Source organism: Mobula hypostoma, chromosome 21 (assembly GCF_963921235.1).
Source record: "Mobula hypostoma chromosome 21, sMobHyp1.1, whole genome shotgun sequence".
In the NCBI taxonomy this organism is placed as follows: domain Eukaryota; kingdom Metazoa; phylum Chordata; class Chondrichthyes; order Myliobatiformes; family Myliobatidae; genus Mobula; species Mobula hypostoma.
The window spans coordinates 62296261-62313162 of NC_086117.1; the positions used below are offsets into that span (position 1 = coordinate 62296261).

A 16902-nucleotide genomic window follows, 5' to 3' on the forward strand; every position below is an offset into this window, starting at 1 on the left:
ACTGAAGAAGTTCCCCCTCAAGTTCCCCTTAAATACTTTACCTTTAACCCTTGACCCATCACCACCAGTTGTAGTCCCATACAACCTCAGTGGGAAAAGCCTGCTTGCATTTACCCTATCTATACTCCTCATAATTTGCACACCTCTATCAAATCTCCCCTCAATCTTCTACATTCTAGGGAATAAAGTTCTACCCTATTCAATCTTTCTTTACAATGCAGGTCCTCCGGTCTCAACAACATTCTTGTAAATTTTCTCTGTACTCTTTCAAACTTATTTGTATTCTTCCTGCAGGTAGGTAACCAAAACTGCACACAACACTCCATATTAGGCCTCCACTAATGTCTCATACAACTTCAGCATAACATCACTTCTCCTGTACTCATTACTTTGATCTATAAAAGCTAATGTGCCAAAAGTTCTCGTAATGACCTTATCTACCCATGACTCTACTTTCAATAAATTATGGACCTGTATTCCCGGATCCCTTTGTTCTACAGCACTCCTCAGTGCCCTACCGTTCACTGCATAGGACCTACCCTGGGTGGTCCCACCTAATTGTAACACCTCGCACTTGTCTGCATTAAATCCCATCTGCCATTTTTTAGCCCATTTTTCCAGCTGGTCCAGATCCTGCTGCAAGCCATGATAGCCTTCTTTGCTGATCATTACACTCCAATTTTGACATCAACCAAAATCTGTTGATCCAGTTAACCACATTATCACCCAGATTGTTGATATAGATGACAAACAAAGATAGACCCAGCACCAATCCCTACGACACACCTCCAGTCAGGGAGGCACCCTCTATTACCATTCCCTGGCTTCTCCCACAAAGCCAGTGTCTAATCCAATTTACTTCCTCATCTTGAATGGCTGGGAATTCAGGGGGAATAGAAAATAGGATTAATGTCAGTTTGGTGTAAATGGATGGGTGATGGGCAGCATAGGCTAGATAGGCTGAAGGGCCATTTCCATGCTGTGTGGCCTTATGTTAACCACATAGATATTTTGTTAAACTTATAGGGAACACCCAACTAAGTTTACATAGACCATCCCATTGGGACCATCCTGGTTCTACAAGGTTGACAACCTAATCTTCATCCTGTGAAGACCAGCTTAATAGCATCATTGAGATCAGCCTGACTGAATCACCCAATAACCCAAGAGACCACTTACTAACCTCCTGTCAACCTAGAAACAACACTATTAACACCATAGAGAATCACAGCAACTGCTGTGCTAATCCTGCTAACCCGACACAAAGAGACTACAGAGATGATCACATTATTCAATGAATTAATATTATTAATAGTAATTAATATCATTATCATCATGTACCATGTCGTATATGACATGGGTGATCATGGTCTTATGATCATGATTGTTCTTGGCAAATTTTTCTACAGAAGTGGTTTGCCATTGCTTTCTTCTGGGCAGTGTCTTTACAAGTTGGGTGACCCCAGCCATTATCAATACTCTTCAGAGACTTTCTGCCTGGTGTCAGTGGTCACATAACCAGGGCTTGTGATATGTACCGGCTGCTCATACGACCATCCACCACCTGCTCCCATGGCTCACATGACCCTGATTGGAGGGAGGGGAGGGGGAGCAAAGCAGGTGCCACACCTTGCCCGAGGGTGACCTACACGCTAGCAGAGGGAAGGAGCACCTTACATCTCCTTTGGTAAAGATGTGTCTTCATCCCACCACCAAATCAATTAATAGGTCTCTTTAAGTAACTGTAGTGAACACTCCATTAGCTGTTCGTCCTGCCCTATTCATGCCATGGAAATTTCCCCCCAGTCTCCTCATTCATTGGTCTGAGTTAGTGAACTATAGTTTTGTAACTGAGGGAAGGTTTTTTATTCCTTTGCACTGTCGAGGGGGACCAACAGGTCAAAGGTGAACAGCTGAACTTGAATCTCTTTACAGAGGTGGCGAAGATTTTGCCCAACTCCTACAAGCGGAGCTTCAAAGACCCTTGGAAAAGACCACACATGATGGCAAAGGAGCAAAGACCAAGGTAATGTTGTTTTACAGTGTGCAGGTTTTGTGAAAATGGGGAGCAACACCTCATATTTCATCTAGGTGGCCTCCAACCTGATGGCACGAACACCTATTTCTCCAACTTCCAGTTATTTTAACCCCCTCCCCTTTTTAAATTCCGCACTCTGGCCTCTTTCTTTTTCTCCTCACCTGCGTACCACCTCCACGTGGGACCCCTTTGTTCCATGGTCCACTCTCCTGCCCTATCAGAATCCTTCTTCTCCAGCCCTTTACCTTTTCCATCAATCACCTCCCAGCTCCTGACTTCATTTCCCCCTCTCCCACCCACCTGCTTCACCTATCACCTTCTAACTTGTCCTCCTCCCCCTCTCCTGCATGATTTTATTCTGGTGACTTGCCACTTCCTTCTCAGTCCTGTAGAAGGGTCTCAGCCCAAAATGTCGACTGTTTATTCATTTCAGTAGATTCTGCCTGACATGCTGAGTTGCTTCAGCATTTTGTGTGTGTTACTCTGCATCTGCAGAACCTCTTGTGTTTTTCTAAAACTTACTGCTCAGTTAAATCCACTGAATTGACATTAACCAAAGTGGCAGCTTTGTTAATTGTTCTTTAAAAATATCCACCATATGAAAGAAGAATTTATTTTCTCTTCAACTTTGAATTTAAATGCATAATCTTCTTCTTGTGGAACTTAGGTCATTGTCCTTAGTTGATGGGATGGTTGGCGTTCGTCAATGTTTCTGTAATCCATTGCATCCACTGTACAGGGGGATTGGTCTATACAGCTCCACCAGAGCCTTGTTGGCCGGCCTTACCTGTTTCCACCTCTCACGAAGGTGCGTAGGAGAGGATACAATGCATGACAGTGCTGTTCAAACAATGGCAGTGATTTCATTGTGAGCTTGGATCAAGGGAGCTGGTCTTGCAATGTGGTGGAAAATGAACATCATCCCTTCAGAACTCATTCACTTTCAAGGTCCTTATTGCTTGTTCTCGATATTTAATGCTCATTGATTTCTTCTTTTTCTTTTTTGTATTCACAGAGTTTGTTGTCTTTTGCTTGTTGGCTGTTTGTCCAGTCTGGTGCAGCCTTCCAGTGATTCTTTTATGTTTCTTGTATTTACTGTGAATGCCCACAAGAAAACAAATCTCAGGGTTGTATATGGTAACATATATGTACTTTGATCCTAACTTTACATTGAACTTTGAGGAGGCTTTACAAATAAATGTCTCAACTGTGTGCTTGTTTGCTCTGGCACAACAACAAAGAAACTTAAACAAGAGGAAAGTACCTCTTCCTAGAGATGCTGCCTGGCCTGCTGCGTTCACCAGCAACTTTTACGTGTGTTGGTTGAACAAAGAAACTTAACTGGCAACTGTTTACCCATTCATTCATCTCTCTCTCTCTCTCTCTCTCTCTCTTTCCCCCTCACCCACTAAATCTCTCTCCATATCCACCTCTAGGTCACTCTGTCTATATATTTCTTTCTCTTTCTCCCCCTCTATTTACCTCCCTCCCACTCTCTCTATATCTATCTCTCTTATTTGTATACTGTATCTCTATCTCTTTATCTCTATTTCTCAACCTCCCTCCTTCTCTCTCACACATTCCCATATTTTGTATCTCTCTCTCTCTCTCTGTCTCTCATATCAGAATCAGGTTTATCATCACTCACATATGACATGAAATTTGTTTTTTTGCAGTAGCAGTACAGTGCAATACATAAAATTACTACAGTACTGTGTAAAAGTCTTAGGCACCCGAGTTATATATATGTGACTTTTGCTCAGGACTGTACAGTGGAATGCATAGTTTGTGCCAATAACCAAACAATCTGAGGATGTGCTGGGGGCAGCCCACAAGTGTTGGCATCTTGGCATGATCACAACTCACCTAACTCAACCTTAGCCTAACCGTACAGCTAGGGTGCCTAAGACTTTGGCACTGTACTGTAGTCATTTTATGTAGTGCACTATACTGCCACCAATAAAACAAATTTCAGAGCTGGGTGTGTCTGGACCTACACCATCCCCATCCCTAACACTCTTTCTCTGCCACCTGTCCCACACCCCTCCCGCGTCACTCCACCCTCACCATTCCCAACATCCTCTGCTTTCGCCGGATTTACAGACTCGCTATCCGCTCCACGTTGGCTAATACAGTTCTGTTGAAAAGCCTTAGGCACCCTAGCGATATAAGACTTTTGCCTAAGACATTTGCACAGCACTGTATGTCTTAGGAATGTAGAAGGAATCTGGAGCACCCAAGGAAGCTCACATAGTCACACTCCTTACAGACAATGACATTAATTGAACACTGATTGGTGGTCTATGACATTGTAGAGCAGGGCTCTCCAACCTGGGGCGCACAGACCCGTCGGTCAGTAGCAATGGTCCAGGGGTTCCCAACCAGGGCCACGCAGAGACCTCAGTCAGCAGCAGAGGTCCATGGCATAAAAAAAGTTTGGGAGCCCCTGGTGTAGAGCGTGTGCTAACTGCCCTGCTGCCATGGCACCCCAGATGTTTAGATTTAGCCCACTGAATGAAATGAAACTCCTCCAGCCTGCACACCTGACCAACAGACTGTAGATGGGCTCCTCATGGTTGGTAATTGTAGCCGGGTTTATTGGTAAATCTGCAATAAAAGCTTCGCCTGGGCTCCTGAGAGGAAACAGTTTGGGACAGATGAAAGCTGAACCTTCCCTGAGGTTTAGGCAGCAGCGGGTATGTACAACATGTTTCACCACATATGCCAGAGACTTTATCCTATCAAGTTACATGCATCCCTGTGGAGTGAGTCCCACTCCCAGCTAGCTCCACGACACACACAGCTTACCTCACACAAAGTAAAAGTTGATTTGATTGTGCCAGTGCACCTGTCCCCAAGACATCCTGATAAAGTGTGATCACTTTACCCACCCGCTTCATCAACGGCAAACAGAACTTAAAACGTAACCATAAGATATAGGAGCAGAATTAGACCATTTGACCCATTGATTCTGCTTTGCCATTTCATCATGGCTGATCTAATTCGCTCTCAGCCCCAATCTTCTGCCTTCTCCCCATAACCCTTCAACCCTGGCCAATCAATCTCCACCTTAAACACACCCAGTAACGTAGCCTCCACAGCCACCTGTGGCAATGAATTCCACAGATTCACCACCCTCTAGCCAGAGAAATTGCTCCTCATCTCCATTCTAAATGGACATCCCTCTGTTTTGAGGCAGTGCCCTCTGGTTCTAGACTCCCCCACCAGTGGAAACATCCTCTTCACATAGTCATATTCATAGTCATACTTTATTGATCCCAGGGCAAATTGGTTTTCATTGTAGTTGCACCATAAATAATTAAATAGTAATAAAATCATAAATAATTAAATAGTAATATGTAAATTATGCCAGCCTGTTGACTCAGGGTGTCTGACCCTCCAAGGGAGGAGTTGTAAAGTTTGATGGCCACAGGCAGGAATGACTTCCTATGACGCTCCGTGTTGCATCTCGGTGGAATGAGTCTCTGGCTGAATGTACTCCTGTGCCCACCAAGTCCATTATGTGGTGGATGAGAGACATTGTCCAAGATGGCATGCAACTTGGACAGCATCCTCTTTTCAGACACCACCGTCAGAGAGTCCAGTTCCATCCCCACAACATTACTGGCCTTACGAATGGGTTTGTTGATTCTGTTGGTGTCTGCTACCCTCAGCCTGCTGCCCCAGCACACAACAGCAAACATGATCGCACTGGCCACCACAGACTCGTAGAACATCCTCAGCATCGTCCGGCAGATGTTAAAGGACCTCAGTCTCCTCAGGAAATAGAGACGGCTCTGACCCTTCTTGTAGACAGCCTCAGTGTTCTTTGACCAGTCCAGTTTATTGTCAATTTGTATCCCCAGGTATTCACATCCACTCTAACTAAACATTCCATAGGTTTCAATAAGATCCTGCCTCATACTTCTAAATTCCAGCGAGTACGTACCCAGAGTCATCAATCTCCATTCATATGATAGCCCTTTCAAACACAGAGTCTTCCGCGTAGCTATATTACAGCTATATAAGACATTGGTTAGACCCCACTTGGAGTACTGTGTTCAGTTCTGGTCACCTCACTACAGAAAGGACGTGGATACTATAGAGAGGTTTACAAGGGTGTTGCCTGGATTGGAGAGTGTTCCTTTTGAGAATAGGTTGAGTGAACTCGGCCTTTTCTCCTTGGAGAATGAGAGATGAGAGGTGACCTAATAGAGGTGTATCAGGTGATGAGAGACATTGATCATGTAGATAGTCAGAGGCTTTTTCCTAGGACTGAAATGGCTAACATGAGGGGCATAGTTTTAAGGTGCTTGGAAGTCGGTAGAAGGGGTAGGTTTTCCACACGGAGAGTGGTGAGTGAGTGGAATGGGCTGCCGACGACAGTGGTGGAGGCAGATACGATAGGGTCTTTTACATGGAACTTGGAAAAATAGAGGGCTATGCGATAGGGAAATTCTAGGCAGCTTCTATAGTAGGTTACATGGTCGGCACAACATTGTATGTCAAAGGGCCTGTAACGTGCTGTAAATTTCTATGTTCTATATTCTATGTAACCTCTTCTGAACCCTCTCCAACGTCAGCACATCCTTTCTTAAATATGGGACCCAAAACTGCTCATAATACTCCAAGTGAGGCCTCACCGGTGTCTTATCAATCATTGCTGATGTGATAACCCTTTCATTCCCGGCATTATTCTGTGAATTTATAACCTAGAACTTAGAACAGAGAACATAGAATTCACAGAACAATAATGGTTGGGGTTTCAGGGAGCAATTCCGAAGGCACAGGATAGATTCATCCCAAAGATGACGATGTATCCTAAAGTGTGGATGAGGCTACCATGAGCAACATGGGAAGGCAAAGACAGCATAAAAGCAAGAGAGGGCATATAACAGTGAAAATTAGTGGGAAGGTAAAGGAATGGGAAGCATCGAAAAACCAACAGAAGGCAACTAAAAAACCATAAAGAGAGAAAAGATGAAATATGAAGGTAAGTGAGGCAATAATATAAAAGAGGATATAAGAAGTTTCTTTCAGATAAATAAAGAGTAAAAAAGAGATAAGAGTGCATATTGGACTGCTGTAAAATGACACTGAAGAGGTATCAATGGGGGACAAAGAAATGACGGATGAATTTAATAAGTATTTTGCGTCAGTCTTCACTGTGGAGGAAACACTCACAACACACTGGAGGAACTCAGCAGGTCAACGTTTCGGGCTGGAACCCTTCGTCAGGACTGTAGAGGGAAGGGGCAGAGGCCCTATAAAGAAGGTGGGGGGAGGTTGGGAAGGAGAAGGCTGGTAGGATCCAGGTGAAAAACCAGTAAGGGGAAAGATAAAGGGGTGGGGGAAGGGAGGCAGGGAGGTGATAGGCAGGAAAGGTGAAGGAGGAATAGGGGAAAACACAATGGGTAGTAGAAGGAGGCAGAACCATGAGGGAGGTGATAGGCAGCTGGGGGAAGGGGCAGAGTGACATAGGGATAGGGGAAGGGAGGGGGAGGGAATTACTGGAAGTTGGAGAATTCTATGTTCATACCGAGGGGTTGGAGACTACCTAGACAGTATATGAAGTGTTGGTCCTCCAACCTGAGTTTAGCCTCATCATGGCAGTAGAGGAGGCCATGTATGAACATATCTGAATGGGAATGGGAAGCAGAGTTGAAGTGGGTGGCAACTGGGAGATCCTGTCTGTTTTGGCGGACAGAGCGGAGGTGCTTGACGAAGCAGTCCCCCAATCTGCGTCGGGTTTCACCGATGTAGAGGAGGCCGCACCGGGAGCACCGGATGCAATAGATGACCCCAACAGACTCACAAGTGAAGTGTTGTCTCACCTGGAAGGACTGTTTGGGGCCCTGAATGGTGGCAAGAGAGGAGGTGTAGGGACAGGTGTAGCACTTATGCTTACAGGGATAAGTGCCGGAAGGGAGATCCGCAGTCTCCCGGTGTGGCCTCCTCTACATCAGTAAAACCCAATGCAGATTGGGGGACTGCTTTGTCGAGCACCTCCGCTCCCTGGGTTCTGGAAGAGGGGGCTGAAGAGATTTTCGAGGCATTAGTAATGATCTTTCAAGAATCACTAGATTCTGGAATGATTCTGGAATGGTTCTGGAATGGCTCAGGAGAACTGGAAAATTGCAAATGTCACTGCAATCTTTAAGAAGGGAGTGAAGCAGAATGAAGGAAATTGTAGGACAGTTAGTCTGACCAGTGGTTGGAAATTGTAGGACAGTTAGTCTGACCAGTGGTTGGAAATTGTAGGACAGTTAGTCTGACCAGTGGTTGGAAATTGTAGGACAGTTAGTCTGACCAGTGGTTGGAAAGATGTTGAACAGTTAGTCTGACCAGTGGTTGGAAAGATGTTGGAGTCTGGAATTAAGAATGAGGTTTCAAGGTACTTGGAGGCACATGCCAGTATAGTTTCCCTAAGAGGAAATCTTGCTGGACAAATCTGTTAGAAATCTTTGAGGAAAAAAACAGGCAGAATAGACAAGGGAGAGTCAGTGGATGTTGTTTATTTGGAATTTTGGAACACCTTTGACAAGGTACTGCACATGAGGTGCTTAACAAGATGCGAGCACATGGTATTACAGGAAAGACACGAGCATGGATAGAGCATTGGTTGATAAGCAAGAGGCAAGGAGTGGGAATAAAAGTGGTCTTTTCTGGTTGGCTACCAGTGACGAATGGTGTGCCTCAAGGATCAGTTTTGGGACCATTTCTTTTCACGTTATATGTTAATGATTTGGATGACAGAATTGATGGTTTTGTGGCTAAATTTGCAGACAATACAAAGATAGGTGGAGGAGCTGGAAGTGTTGAGGAAGCAAGGTGTCCGCAGAAGGACTTAGATTGGGAGAATGGGCAAAGTGGCAGATGGACTATAGTGTGGGGAAGAGCATGGTGAATTGTGGGCCAAATGGCCTGTTCCTGTGCTGTACTCTTCCATGTTCTACGTTCGATGTACTGAACAAGTGGAAATGAGGAGGGGGCTGCAAGGGAACTAAAATCGGAAGCGGTGCGATGTTCCAGATGTGGGCAGGATGAGGCTAGAGCAGTGGGCACGAGCAGGAGTCAGGGCATGATTCAGATTCTGATTCATTTGCACATCGAAACATACAGTGGAATGCGTCATTTGCTTTAACAATCAATACAACCTAAGGATGTGCTGGGGGCAGTCCACAAGCATTGTCACACATTCCGATGCCAACCGTACATTTCAAGGATATGGGTTCAGCAGGCAGAAGCAATCGGCCTGCTAAGGCAGACTTCTTTCTGAATCTTGGGTTAGGAGATAGGAGGGGGCAGTGAGCACTGTTCTCACTAAGCTGCCCAGATGTGCGCGTCACTCAGTAACTGAAATGCTCCAGCACACATACCCTTTTTGCTGCACAGCTGGAATTTTTTTATATAATATTAATATCCAGGTGGCATGGTAGAGATATATATCTCCACCAAAGGTGGGGTAAGGTACTCCTTCCCTCCACTGGCCTGCAGCTCACTGTTGGACAAGGTGTAGCACCTGGTTAGCTCCTCCATGCCTCCCCCCACTGATCGGGGTCACCTGAAGCTATGGGAGCAGGTGGTGGATGGTCGTATGAGCAGCTGGTGTGTATCACAGGTCCTGGTTATGTGACCACTGATGTCAGGCAGACAATCTCTGAAGAGTATTGATAATGGCTGGGGTCACCCGTTTTGTAAAAACACCACCAGAGGAAGGCAATAGCAAACCACTTCTACAGAAAAATTTGTCAAGAACCATCATGTTTATGGAAAGGCCATGGCTGCCGATGTCATATGACGCAACACATAACAAACGAACAAATGTTAATATCATTTTGAAATTATGCTAATATATTAATATAATTTTGAAATACCTTGTTATTAATTGTGTTAGTAATATAATCCATGTCTTCTAAATAGTAAATGTACGCAACCTTTACTTTGAAGCATTTTAGAGCTTCAATGTATTTACATTGTCAGTGTTTCCAGTTACAACATTGTTACAAATTGTAACAATAAAGGCAGAATGGTAACTCATTGTTAATGAACCTCTGGTCCACTATCTAGTCAGAACATTTTAATTTTGGTATTGTACCTGTCAGTTACTTTTACTGTCTGACATTGTTTACTTGTGTTGTGTTTTGCAATTTGTGTTTGTTTGATATGCATATTACAAAAAAAGACATTTCAAGGGCTTCGTAGTTTTCAGGCCATGGAAAATGTCCTGTTCAGGGCAATAGTTGGTCCACACAACCATAAAAAAAATCTGAGGGAAAATTGGCAGTGGAGCATTGGGAAATGAAGGTTCTCCACTTGAAATGTCAACTGTCCATATCTCTCCTTGCATGCTGCCTGACCCATTGAGTTCCTCCAGCTTTTTCTGTGTTGTTTAATCAAGAGGCAATACTGAACACCGAAAGGAAAAAACAATCAGTAAACATCTGAGGTGGACTAAGGGGAGTGGATCAAGGATTAAGAATCATAGAGCATGGAAACAAGCCCTTCAGCCCAACTGGACTATGCCGACCATCCTACCTGCTTGTTCCAGTTGTCCATATTCAGCCCCTAAAATTCCAAGACCCTCTCCTTCATGTACCTGTCTATATACCCCTTAAATGTTGCAATTGTACCTGCCTCAACAACTTCCTCTAGCAGCTCATTCCAGACACCCACTGCCTCTGACCCATTAATCTAAACTCCCCTCGTAGCTTTTCAATAATCATTTGATGTTTGCGATAATGAGATGTTGATAAAGGTTCAAATTTCAAAGTACATTTATTAACAAAGTATGCATGCAGTACACAACCCTGAGATTTGTCTCCCCATAGACAGCCACAAAACAAAGAAACACCATGGAACCAACTCATTCAATGAAAGACATCAAACATCAAATCTCCCCTCCGCCCACGCACAAAATATATTGTGGAAGCAGCAACCCAAAAAAAAATATAAAACACAAACTCAGAAGGCATATTTCTGTTCAGTTCAGCTCAGTGTTCATTAGCTGCAGGCTGCCCCAATTCAAAAATCACCCAAAAGTAGTAACAAAAAAAGAGTGACCAGGACTAGAACACATGGTGAAAAAAACAAATTGGAGTCCAAATCTACGAACTGCTCTGATTAAAACTTGCTCCAGCACCATCCACCGACAGCATCAAGGGAAAGAAAAATCATTTGACCTTTGGGAGCAGTGAGTGAGGGGGAGAGCGAGACTGTCACACCCAGACACCTTCCTCTGGCAGCGGTGACCTCGAGGCTGTTAGACGATGCTGACCACTTGTTTATCTTCCACACTCACCTAGATGATTCATTCTTCTTCAGCGGTTTAATCGGCAGGAGATGGAGTTGATCATGGGCCCGCCTCATCTCCAGGTTCACTCGCAGCCTCGAGGAGACAGGAAAGCACCAGAGCACCCGATCAGCCTGAAATCACACCGCCAGAATGTAGAATGGACTCCAACAGTAGTAGAACTAGACTGAAATAAAAAGACGTAAAAGAAGTGAAAGGAATTGTTTTCTGACCTGTCTTCAGAATGTTGCCTTTGGTAACATAGTTTGCTGGTGCCATCCTTTATCACATCTTGGCATCTGAGGCAGATGGAACACTAATACTCCTTCTGGTGGTCAGATAGTGCAGCTGTGGGTAAGCCCGAGGCTTTCTATCTTTATAGAACGTAGATCGGCACAGTACAGGAGCAGGCCTGTCCAAGCTAAACACAAATGCTGAATTAAATTAAGATTCTTCTGCTTGTCCAAGATCCATACCCCTCCACTTCCCCCATACTCACGTGTCTAACAGGCTTTTTAATACCACTACCATATCTGCCTCCACCAATAACCCTGGGAGCCTGTTCCAAGTCATCATCATCATCAGGTGCCGTGCCCAGTTTGAACTTTGACTGCCATGGCCCACACACTCCTGTTTCGGGTCAAGTGGATCAATTCATTGGTATTCATTTCCTATTCTCTGGCTGCTGTCTCCATCATCATTTGTCCTTGTCTTCCTCTTGCTTTCTTCCCTTCAATCTTTCCCATAATTACTGTGCATTCTAACTCCTCTTTCCTAATCACATGTCCAATGAAGTTACGTTGCCTTTTCATGATCTCATACATTATTTCTCTTTTTGTGTTTGCTCTGTTCATGACATCCTGCTTAGATATTCGTTTTGTCCATGAAATTTTTTGCATCCTCCTCAAAAACTACATCTCTGCTGCTACAATTCGTTTCCTCATGTTGTCCAACATCCTGAGCCATATAACATAACTGGATAAACGTAACATTTCAGTACTCTGAGGCGGGTTGTCATGCCTAGTTTAGTATTGGTCAGTATACTCTTCATTCTCGTAAAGGTGTCTTTTGCCATCCCTATTCTTCTTTTAATGTCCAAATTGCACCTGCCATCTAATGTCACCCAGCTTCCTAAGTAGCAAAGGTTCTGTACTTGTTTTATGTCTTCCCCATTTATTCTCAGCCTGCAGATAGGATTCTCCTTCTTTTTGGATATCACCATACATTCTGTCTTTTTGCAATTGATAGATAGACCCATTTTTGCACTTTCTTCAACAATTATATCAATTAAATTTTGTAGTTCTTCCTCCGTGCTTGCAATTAACAGTGTCATCCGCATATCTGAAATTATTGATGCTTTCACCACCAGCTTTGATTCCCAAGATGGCTCTTATTTTTTGTAATATTGTTTCACTGTACACGTTAAATAAATCGGGGGAGAAAACGCACCCTTGTCCAACACCTCTCTTGATTTTCATAAACTGACTCACTTCACCATCTATTCTTACAGCGGCAGTTTGTTCCCAGTACAGATTTCTGATTAGGCAGAGGTCTTTCGAATCTAGATCTAGAGTTTTCTGTAATATTTCAAATAACTTATTGTGCTTCACTTTATCAAATGCTTTTGTGTAGTCAATAAAACAAACAAACAAACCTTTTTGCACTTGAATGGTTCATTCTGATAGTATCCTTAACATCAATATTGCGTTTCTTGTACCTTTGTCTTTCACAAAACCACATTGTTCTTTGCCTATTTCAGCTTGTATCTTACTTCTAGCTCGTGTTGTAGCGGTGTGCTACACACAGCGCTAAAATAACCACACGGAGTCGGTGAGTTAGAGTTGCGATGAAAGAGATTTATTCAAACTTCGCGGCCTGCTTTAAAGCCTATTGCTGTGGGGAATGCATATTCCCAGACTCTTTCCGTGCGCGGGATTTTCCCCCTGCTGGTGAAGATGGCCTGACGCCCTTTTTGGGGCCGGCCCTCTGCCTGCGTGCGCTGTTGTGAGCCGGTTCGTGTGTGCCAGAAAGTGGGTCGCCACATAACCCCCCCCCCCCCCAGAACTGGCAATACCTCCCCCAATGTCCACCACCGTCTGGATCGGCCTCTGTTTGGGAGGTCTGCCCCTGCACCGCGGTGCCTGAGCCTGGACCGGCTGCACCAAGTCCACATGGGCCGGTTTGAGTCGGTCCACCGTGAAAACCTCCTCTCTCCCCCCAATGTCCAGCACAAACGTGGACCCGTTGTTCCTGATCACCTTAAACAGCCCCTCGTAGGGCCGCTGTAGCGGTGCCCGGTGTCCGCCCCGTCGTACAAAAAGAAACTCACAGTTCTGCAGGTCTTTGGGTACGCAGGTCGGGCTCTGTCCGTGCTGTGAAGTGGGTATTGGGGCCAGGTTACCGAGTCTCTCCCGTAGTCTGTCCAGGACTGCTGTGGGTTCTTCCTCTTGCCCCCTTGGGGCTGGTATGAACTCTCCTGGGACGACCAGGGGTGCGCCGTACACCAACTCGGCCGACGAGGTGTGTAGATCCTCTTTGGGCGCCGTGCGGATTCCGAGCAGGACCCAGGGAAGTTCGTCCACCCAGTTAGGCCCCTCCAGGCGGGCCATGAGAGCCGACTTCAGGTGACGGTGGAAACGCTCCACTAGTCCGTTCGACTGTGGTTGGTAGGCAGTTGTGTGGTGTAGCTGAGATCCTAAAAGTCTGGCCATAGCTGACCACAGGCTGGAGGTGAACTGGGCGCCCCTGTCGGAGGTAATGTGGGCCGGTACCCCAAAGCGTGCTACCCAGGTTGCGATCAGTGCTCGGGCGCAGGGTTCGGAGGTGGTGTCGCTGAGCGGGACTGCCTCTGGCCATCTGGTGAACTGGTCTACCATAGTTAGGAGGTACCGCGCTCCTCGTGACACTGGCAGGGGCCCCACGATATCCACATGAATGTGGTCGAACCTCCGGCGGGTGGGTTCAAACTGCTGCGGCGGAGCCTTGGTGTGCCGCTGCACCTTGGCCGTTTGGCACTGCATACACGTTTTGGCCCATTCACTGACCTGTTTACGCAGTCCATGCCACACAAACCTGTTGGCGACCAGCCGGACAGTTGTCCTGATGGAGGGGTGCGCTAAGTTCTGAATGGACTCGAAAACCCGCCAGCGCCAGGCTGCTGGGACGACGGGGCGGGGTTGGCCCTTAGCTACGTCACATAGTAGGGTCCTCTCACCTGGGCCTACGGGGAGGTCTTGAAGCTGCAAACCGGAGACTGCAGTCCTGTAACTGGGGATCTCAGTGTCTGCCTGCTGTGCCTCTGCCAGCACTGCATAGTCCACCCCCTGGGACAGGGCCTGTATGGTCGGTCTGGATAGTGCGTCCGCCACGACGTTGTTCTTTCCAGAGACATGCCGGATGTCCGTCGTGTACTCGGAGATGTAGGTCAGATGTCGCTGCTCGCGGGACAACCAGGGGTTGGACACCGTAGTGAACGCAAAGGTAAGCGGTTTGTGACCTGTGAATGAGGTGAAGGGCCTACCTTCTAAGAAGTACCTGAAATGCCGGATTGCCAGGTATAGTGCCAATAGCTCCCAGTCAAAAGCACTGTATTTGAGTTCAGGTGGTCGTAGGTGTTTGCTGAAGAACGCCAGGGGTTGCCAGCGACCCTCGATGAGTTGTTCCAGCACTCCACCGACTGCTGTGTTGGATGCGTCCACCGTGAGGGCAGTAGGAACGTCCATTCTGGGGTGCACTAGCATCGCGGCGTTTGCCAAGGCTTCTTTGGTTTTAATGAAAGCGGTTGCGGCCTCTTCATTCCAGGTAATGTCCTTGCCCTTACCCGACATTAGAGTGAACAAGGGGCGCATGGTTCGGGCTGCTGAGGGGAGGAAACGGTGGTAGAAATTCACCATACCCACGAATTCCTGCAGGTCTTTGATTGTGTTGGGTCGGGGGAAGTTGCAGACCGCGTCTACCTTGGCGGGCAGAGGTGTTGCCCCGTCTTTAGTAATCCTGTGGCCCAGGAAGTCGATGGTATCGAGTCCGAACTGGCATTTGGCTGGGTTGATTGTAAGGCTGAATTCGCTCAGGCGGGAGTAGAGCTGGCGGAGGTGGGACAGATGCTCCTGCCGACTACTGCTGGCTATGAGGATGTCGTCCAAATAGATGAATGCAAAGTCCAGGTTGCGTCCCACCGCGTCCATTAGCCGCTGGAAAGTCTGTGCGGCGTTCTTTAGACCAAACGGCATTCGGAGGAATTCGAAAAGTCCGAACGGGGGTGATAAGTGCTGTTTTCGGGATGTCGTCCGGATGTACCGGGATTTGATGGTATCCCCGGACGAGGTCTACCTTGGAAAAGATCCTTGCGCCGTGTAGGTTTGCTGCGAAGTCTTGAAAGTGCGGCACAGGGTAGCGGTCTGGCGTTGTAGCCTCGTTCAGTCTGTGGTAGTCACCGCATGGTCTCCAGCCCCCCGTTGCCTTGGGCACCATGTGAAGGGGGGAGGCCCATGGGCTGTCGGACCGTCGTATGATCCCCAATTCCTCCATCTTCTTGAACTCCTCCTTCGGCAGTCAGAGCTTGTCCGGGGGAAGCCTTCGAGCACGGGCGTGGAGTGGTGGTCCCTGGGTCAGGATGTGGTGCTGTACTCCGTGTCTGGGCATGGCTGCCGTGAACTGCGGTGTCAGTACTGATGGGAAATCCACCAGGACCCTGGTGAATTCATCGTCGGACAGCGTGATGGAGTCCAGGTGTGGGGCTGGCAACTGTGCTTCACCCAGGGAGAACGTTTGAAAAGTCTTGGCGTGGACTAATCACTTCCCTTGCAGGTCGACCAGCAGGCTGTGGGTTCGCAGAAAATCCGCCCCCAGGAGTGGTTGGGCCATGGCGGCCAGTGTGAAGTCCCACGTGAACCGGCTGGAGCTGAACTGTAGCCGCAACGTGCGGGTGCCGTAGGTTCGTATTGTGCTGCCATTTGCGGCCCTCAGGGTGGGTCCAGGTTCTCTGTTGCAGGTGTCGTAACTCGTTGGAGGTAAAACGCTGATCTCCGCTCTGGTGTTGACCAAAAATCGGCGTCCCGACTGCTTGTCCCAGACATACAGGAGGCTGTCCTGATGGCCAGCCGCCGTAGCCATCAGCGGCGGCTGGCCCTGGCGTTTCCCGGGAATTTGCAGGGTGGTCTGCAGCGGCGGGCCTCTGTGCCCCACCGCTGGTGGTAGAAACACCATTGTTCGTTAGGCTCTGCTGCCGGGCCTGGTCTGGTCTGTCTTTGGGCACGCGGCTTGGTGATCTGTGCGACGGATGCCCCTCTCTCCTTCTTGGCATTCCACAACACATCTGCTCGGGCCGCCACCTCCAGGGGGTCGCTGAAATCTGTGTCGGACAGCTGCAGGCGTATGTCCTCAGGCAGTTGCTCTAGGAACACCTACTCAAACATGAGGCAGGGTTTGTGTCCTTCAGCCAGGGCCAGCATTTTGTTCATTAATGCCAATGGTGGCCTGTCTCCCAAACCATCCAGGTGCATTAAGCGGAGTGCTCGTTCGCGCTGTGAGAGTCCGAAAGTTCTTATGAGCAGGGCTTTGAATGCTGTGTATT

The 16902-nt window shown here is 47.1% G+C and overlaps 1 protein-coding gene across 1 annotated transcript in view; it reads left to right on the plus strand.

Annotated features, from left to right (window-relative positions):
* si:dkey-178e17.3 (somatomedin-B and thrombospondin type-1 domain-containing protein) overlaps window positions 1–16902 on the plus strand; it is a 391904-nt gene that overhangs the window by 319621 nt on the left and 55381 nt on the right. The window contains exon 3 of the mRNA XM_063073230.1: window positions 1936–2026. Coding sequence (XP_062929300.1) covers window positions 1936–2026 — 91 coding nt within the window. The remainder of the gene's footprint in view (window positions 1–1935; window positions 2027–16902) is intronic.